Source organism: Daucus carota, chromosome 8 (genome assembly GCF_001625215.2).
Source record: "Daucus carota subsp. sativus chromosome 8, DH1 v3.0, whole genome shotgun sequence".
NCBI classification, from domain to species: Eukaryota; Viridiplantae; Streptophyta; class Magnoliopsida; order Apiales; family Apiaceae; genus Daucus; species Daucus carota.
Genome location: NC_030388.2, coordinates 4,030,567 through 4,038,379, shown reverse-complemented (window position 1 = coordinate 4,038,379; position 7,813 = coordinate 4,030,567). Strand labels below are relative to the sequence as shown.

Below are 7,813 nucleotides of genomic sequence, written 5' to 3'. Positions count from 1 at the left end.
ACCCATTTAATTAATTATTTATATTTTAATTGGACACATGTTAGAACTTTAATTGGAAAAATTCATGTGAATCATTTTTTATCCAAACTTCTGTTTCAATCTTTTATCTTTTAATTATTAAATATTTATTTATACTAACTTATAACTCGTGCAATACACTGACGATTATAATATTTATAATTTTATTGTATATATTTTAAATTTAACTAATTTTATTGTGTAAATAAAATTTTGATGGAATAATGCGGTTAAATAAAAAATTTATTATTATATTACTCGATATTATTTTAGAAGATCGAGGTCTTTTAGTTAGAAAATATAAAACAGATAATATATAATAGTTAAAAAGAATAACTTGTTATATATATAGGCCCGTATTTCGGTCCGAATACCGACTGAACAAATTTTTAATGTTTCGATCTTAATAATATAATAATAATATAGATAGATGAGATTAGAAGATTCAATAATCAAACATCTAAGTCTCGTTTGGTGCACTTTAACTAGAAACCTAGACTTCCACGAAATTTATAATATTTTTTTTCTGATAAATCGAGATAAAATGACAAAAATCAGAGTTCAATACATCTAAAATACATAGACCAGACCAACCAATCCAAATTTCATGAAACTTATGCGACGGATAGCTTTTGATTGTATGATATTAACGGGTATATTCGATTGGGATTTTAATGGATTGTTTTTAGTCTATGGATTTTACAGGTGTTTATTAGATTGGGATTTTAATAAATTGTTTTTTGTGATTTTGATTTTGTGCGGATTCTTGATCAAATGTCGCAGAGTTGATAGGATTTAAGTACAATACTTCAAAATCCCATAGATTTTGATGGGATTTCAAAAGATTTAATATACACTACGAAATGCCACAAAATCCATCATTTTATGAAGTCCAAAAAAATCCATCAGCATTTGAATACCATCAGATTTTAATGGATTTTAAACAATCCCAATTGAATATCATCGGATTTTAAAGCATAATTTAAAATCCCAATTGAATACCACCAGATTTTGCAGCATAATTTAAAATCTCAATCGAATACCTCAAGATTTTAATGGATTTCAAACAATCCCAATCGAATACCTTTCATGAATGCAAAAAAATGCTTTAAAATCCCAATCCAATACACCTCTTATAATGGATTATGTGTGATTTTGATTTTGTGCGGATTCTTAGTAAAATGTCGCAGAATTTATAGGATTTAAGCACAATGCTTCAAAATCCTATTGATTTTGGTGGGATTTCAAAAAATTTAAAATACACTGAAGAATGCCACAAAATCCATCATTTTATGAAATGCAAAAAATCCATCAGCATTTGAATACCATCAGATTTTAGTGGATTTTAAACAATCCCAATTGAATACCATCAGATTTTAAAGCATAATTTAAAATTTCAATTGATTACCACCGAATTTTGTAGCATAATTTAAAATCCCAATTGAATACATCAGGATTTTAATGGATTTCAAACAATCCCAATCGAATACTCTCGGATTTCATAAATGCAAAAAAATGCTTTAAAATCCCAATCCAATACACCCCTCTAAAAGTAAACAAAATATAGACTTTCCTGAAATTTGAATTTCTTGTAAAACGGTGTAACATTATTAGTCATACGTGGTTACTCTGAGTTACATAATTGTTTACTTATTATAATTTTATATGTTTAATTATACCATGACCAAATTCACAAAATTTAAATTATAAATAAATAATATTTATCAAAATAAATTATTTAATAATGTATTATTTTTTATTTAGCATTTACGCATACTACATATATCATTATTATAGAAAAGATACTTTAATTTTTCTTAACAATACTTATTATATATTATTATATAGGGTCTCGCTCAAGAGGGAATTAATACTTAAAATATAACCACATGCAGAACCCTATATTTTACATAGATTTTTAGGATCTAAATCTAAATACATGTTTTTTGGCATCGTTGTGTGTGTTCAGAAGTGATTTCAAAATATTATACATAAATAAGACATTTTTTTCATGTGCAGTACTGCTACAAGTCCTAACGAATACTAGAAATAAGGTAAGGGTTCTCAGGATTCTCTGTCTAATGGTTCTTTCTTAAACATGACCTTTATTATATATGTGTATTTTACATTAACAATTTATCCATCTTATAAAATTTATATTTATTTCCCAGCTTAAACTTTGCAACGTAAATTTTGTTCTATATTTTATTTGCTTTTATTTAGATATTACTAATATTATATTAATATATTGTCTCATCTAAATATTGTTTTATATTTATAAATCTCATTTTTTTTCTTTTTATACTATGTTAAAATTCATATTAGTTCATGTTAATATTACATACCAAATCATTTTATTTCATTTATATACCTAAAATATATTAATTTTATTATCTAAATTGTCAAAATTATATAATTACATATTTAGTATATAGTATCAACCAAAAAACACTGTATTTTCAGTTTCAAAACAACTACACATTGTAACCTACTTTTAAGTAACAACGAGTTCCTGTGTAATTATGAATCCCGCTAAACAAATAAGGCCCTAATATGATCCAAATCTGTATGTTTTTCTCAAAACTCTACTTTCAAACAAGCCGTTATCTTCTTAATATGGTCTTACAAGATATAATGTTGTAGAAAAGTTTAGAAAATTATCCAAAGATTAATTTATTGTATGATCTTGGAAGTAACATTTTGAAGGGAAAAGGATAGGGTTGATTATATTTCATAAACAACGGATTAGATATATCAATTTATATTTAGTAAGTTAGTTTCAGAAAAAATTAGTAGAGAAAAGCTTTTATGATTGTTGTTAGAGGAGTAATAAATGAGAGGCTTTTGCTGAAATAGCCCCGATAAATATAGTGTGACCTCGAGGAAAGCTTTTTGTTAGGTTTTCGGATTTTCAAAGAACACGAGTGGTGAGTTCTCGAAAGTGAGATTAGAGTTTAAGGCCATGGTGTTGCCGGGAATGGAGGAAAAGTAAGAGAAGATGGACGTGGAGGCGGGGTTGTTCAAAGTAGTGATATTGTGTTTAGAATTTAGTGATATGGCAGCTGAGAGTCAAAGTGTCTTCTTTGGAAATTTTCAGATTTACAATTTGGTTGACGATCCTCAATATGAAGGGTGCTCGCCCTAATGGTACAACATATTTTCCTAAGAAGGTTGTTTTGCCTCACCATAACTAAAAACCTGTAAATTGAGGATTTATGTAGCCGACATACTAGAATTGTGAAATTCCTAACTCTACTATTAGGTCAGTAATGACTTGGTTTTCGTTGTAAGTTGGTGTTTTAATTTTTTTTAAATAAGATGCGTATTGTTTAACAGACTCCTGTATACAGTATCCTACCGGCCAAAGGCCTCGCACACAATCATATGCATTGTATTGGAAAGGCACGAATAATTCTTTCATTGTAAATACATATGATCTGTCCTCGGATTATTTTACGCCTCCATTGTGCTTGTCATTTTTGCGTGCACCTCATATGACACAAGAAACGGCACATTGTTGCACCTAGACTAGGTGAATAGATGTACTCTGTATATCTTGAGTAAGCGAAGATATAACTACATTATGAAATCTTAGGAGGGAAACTATGTCAATCAATTAAAATTCCTATCCTCAGGATTCATTTACTAACTGAGCTAAATTACAAAATAATTGGTTAATTCAACATTATCAAACTAGGTTATAATTAATCTACGAAGTTTTAAATTGCTCTGATATATATATTTTTGACGTGCTGAAAGCTCTGTTTTACCAATGAAGATAATCCGATTTAGATAAGTAGCATATGCATATGATATTAGAAAGTGATCATACTACCTCATGGCCGTTTATTGTATTATTGCTTTGATTGTTCTATTAATAGATGTATAGACATGATGACATAATTGAAATATTTGAAGTCATGTAATCTGTACAAGTGAAGTGAAGATCGATTGCTAATCAGAAGCATCAACGGCTGAATAAACAAGCTATCAACCGCTACATCAATTTCATCAATGGCTAATCTAGTAATGCTATCGATTGGTAATTCAAGAAGCTATCGACGTCTGAACTCTTACTAGCAATTGATGACTACCAATTGACAGCTACAAGTCAAGTAAATGACAAAAAACACATGGGTTGATGTGAAAGGTGCTGCACCAGTTTTGGAAGCTAAACCAAAAGCTGTTTAGTCAAATATTAAGAACCTCGAAGCCTATCATTTCTAGCAAAGCAACAAGAGTTTCAAGCTGCCAAAAGTACTATCAAGTCCAAAAAATTTCTATATTTGTAACTGTTAAAAAAAGGAGTAGGATTATGCTTTTACAGGCTATCCTAGTTTGTAGTAGTATATATTCACATTATAATTTACATTTCAATGTATCCAAACACTGAGAACTGAAGAACAAAGTAGTAGAGATAGCAAGCAAGAATTTGTAAACTTCTGCTCTACATTTTTTTGTAAGCAGCCAAGTATTTTAACTTGGGAGGTTCTTAATGGAAAAATATCTCAGGTGGACTAAACAATTCACCTGAAAATTTTAAAATCTTTGTTCTTTTTAATTTCTATTCAAATTTTATTATCTCTTGTATTTTGAATATAATTTATTAAGTAAAAATTAGTTCAAAATTTTTGTAGAATGTATTCAACCCCCTTCTACAATCTAACTTATTGTTTGCATTGTCAAATAACAGCGATTCATTCAAATAATGATCAAAAGTTGTAGTATATTGTTTTAAATAATCTATATATAATATACCATAATAAATATTTATTTATGTACGATTTAATTTAGGAAAATGCTATGATACCGCTTCGAAGCGCGGTTCATGAACCGGTTGGTGTAAAGTTAATTTCGAATATGAACCCACTGGGCCAACTCGGTAACTTTTGGTCCAAGATTACCCCGACTCGGGCAGTGTTAAAATGAGTTGAAATACTATTTACATATGTTTGATTATTTTCTGGGTGAGCTCTTACGAAAAGGCGACAAAAGCAAAGGGGCTCAATTCATCCTCGCTAATTCAGCAACTAAGGTGCCACTTGATATCATCTCTCTCTCTCTCTCTCTCTCTGAGATTCATTTTGTAACTAGGGTTTTGACTTGGGGTATTTTTGTTCTATCTTGTTTAGATCTCTTTTATCCTCAACGCTTAATTATATGTTTGTATGCATAGTTGTGTTTGTGCTGCTGTAATTAGTGTTGTTGTGTTGTAATTGCTGTAAGTTATGACCAGTTTTGTTTATGATGTGAAGATTTAAGGTCTTAGTGGATGTGTTATAATGCACTTAAACTGTTTGTTAATTTGACTCTGAGGCAGTCTTGTAGTAATTGAGCTGAGGTTATTGGGTTTCGATTTCGATTTTTAGTTGTTTTCGTGTAATTTTCAGGAAGGAGAATTGAATTATTTTTTCGTGCATTATGTCTAGAAAGTAATTTCATGGACTCGTATTAGTTGTGATTTGAAGAAGAGATGTAAATTGGACCGGTTGTGTACTGATTGTTTGTTGTTGTGATGTGGGATTGATGCGGGTTTGCTGGGTATTTTAGTTTTGGTTGATTCTTATGCAGGATTAATTTGGGGAGGTAATGGCTTCAAAGTTGGTTCAGTTGCAGTCCAAGGCAAGTCAAGCGTCACAGCTTGTGGCCAAGCATGGCACATCGTACTATAAGCAGCTGATGGAACAGAATAAGCAGTACATCCAGGAACCTGCCACTATTGAGAAATGCAATGAATTGTCCAAACAGTTGTTCTACACTCGTCTTGCCAGGTTACATTCCTTGAACCCTTTTTGGATCTTTTGAGTCGGCTATACTAGTGTTAATTAATTTAGCTACACATATCATATGTGCCGAGGACTGAAGTAAATCATCATGTTATCTTATCTGAGAATCTATAGTTGAACCTCGATTAAGTAATAATTGATAAGGTAATATCTTCAAATTTTTTCCTAGCCTCAACATAATGTAGATGGTGTTTTTTCACTCTCGATAAAGTAATAAACTCGATGTATTTTTCCTTGGTCCCAGTGTTATGACTTTAACGAGGTTTAACTGTACATTTTAGCTTTAAGCTACCTCAGACAGCATCCTAATTTCATTGTGCTTTTAGCACCCTCTTTTATCGCAGCAGTATACAGAAATATGCAAGCAAACATGTGAATTCGACAACTTGAGCTAGGAATCCATACCTCTTTTGTGAAAATTTTCTCTCTCGGGTTCATACAAAAATTTTAGTGTTTGAGTTAGTTCAGTAGTAAAATGATACAGTAAACATGGATTGGATGACTATAAAATCTATGCATCTACTTTCTAAATTTTTATTTTTATTTTTTTATAGTTAGATGTGTCGTGCGTGGCACTCTGATTCTCATGGGGTTAATGGAATCTTGATCCTGTAGGCATCATTTGTAGTAGACGTGCTATATTGTGATATATAAGTGGAACTAGTAATTAGGTTATTGGCAAATAGTGCATCTCTGGTTTGCTGTCCTCGAGTTCATATAAAATCCACTGAAGCTGCTTACAGATGGATTTTTGTATTTAAATCATGTTGTACCAGAACATTTTGTCAATGGAAGATATAACACCCAGTGCAAGCTTTACATATTTCCTCTAAAGTTATAATTACTGGCTATTGCTCATTTTTCTGAATATCACAAGTTTCTACCATTTTGTGTTACAGTGTTCCCGGTCGTTATGAGGCAATGCAGAAGGAAGTTGAATATGTAAAGCAACTGTGGAAGAACAGGAAGGACCTGAAAGTTGAGAATCTCGGTATTGCTGCTTTGTTTGGACTGGAGTGTTATGCATGGTATTGTGCTGGTGAAATTGTTGGAAGGGGTTTCACATTCACTGGATATTATCCTTAAGCCCTACGATTAGGGTTAAAAGTATTTGCGGGAATTACTATTTTAAAGTTTTCTGTTATAATTAGTGATTTCATAGTCACTGGCACTTGTAATAGATACATGTTTTTGTACTTTCACCAATTTTCAGAGCTGAGAAACAGTGGCTAAATTTGGTTGCCTTAATAATTCCATATATGGTGATTACATTCGCATCTGTGACATCTTTTATCCCTTGCTATCATATTCTTGGTCTTGTTTATACATGGGTTCATAGCTCAGGAGTTCTGTAAACTACAAGTTCCTCTTTTTTCAACACGAGGATCTGGTTATATACAAGTGCTTATTGCTTAAAATAAAAAAGCGAAGTAGAAGTTAGAAGCAAGTTAAGACTTATAAGTGGTAAAAGTGTTTGGGAAATAAGTAGAAGCCGTGAGACAAAAGCTAGTATTCGTAGCTTTTTTTAAGTACTTCCTGACTTCCTACACAAACAGTACAAATAAGTGCTTCTAACTTATAATCCAGAAGCTGGGCTTATGAGCCCACGCCAAACACCCACCTAGTTTGCGGCCTGCTTTTAAGTAGATCTACCGTTTAAAGCTGTTTTAAGCAAGTTGAAAACCATGAGTTCGGCACTGTCATTTTGTAAGAGTATGTCCCAAGCTGTTCCTTCAGGGAGCCGTCGCAGCCCTATTGTGCAAGTAACAATCAGATATTAGAGAATATGACAAGTTGCAGACTGTCCTGTAGCGTGTGAATGTTTGGTTATAATAATTTACATAAATATTATAAATATATAAAAATATATAAGAAAAGTGATTTGTTTATATATAGAATGTGACGGATGAGCAAAGAAAACGTGTAAAAGCATAACATGGCTTCGTCCCCATCTTATTTTCGCGTTTTTTTTCAAGTCGGTCGTCATAACTTTGTAGTTCGTACCCACC

At 31.5% G+C, this 7,813-nt stretch overlaps 1 protein-coding gene across 2 annotated transcripts; it reads left to right on the top strand.

The window, feature by feature from the left end:
* Window positions 1-4,897: 4,897 nt before the first annotated feature.
* LOC108197462 (uncharacterized) lies at window positions 4,898-7,083 on the top strand. 2 transcript variants are annotated; one of them, XM_017365094.2, is made up of 3 exons: window positions 4,898-5,053; window positions 5,590-5,789; window positions 6,704-7,083. In XM_017365094.2, the coding sequence occupies exons 2-3, from the start codon at window positions 5,608-5,610 to the stop codon at window positions 6,888-6,890; spliced, it is 369 nt and encodes a 122-aa protein (XP_017220583.1). In that variant the 5' UTR covers window positions 4,898-5,053; window positions 5,590-5,607; the 3' UTR covers window positions 6,891-7,083. The 2 variants fall into 2 exon arrangements, with proteins under 2 accessions (XP_017220583.1, XP_063939597.1); XM_064083527.1 differs by having other exon boundaries at window positions 4,928-5,055; window positions 5,553-5,789.
* The last annotated feature ends 730 nt before the right edge of the window (window positions 7,084-7,813 follow it).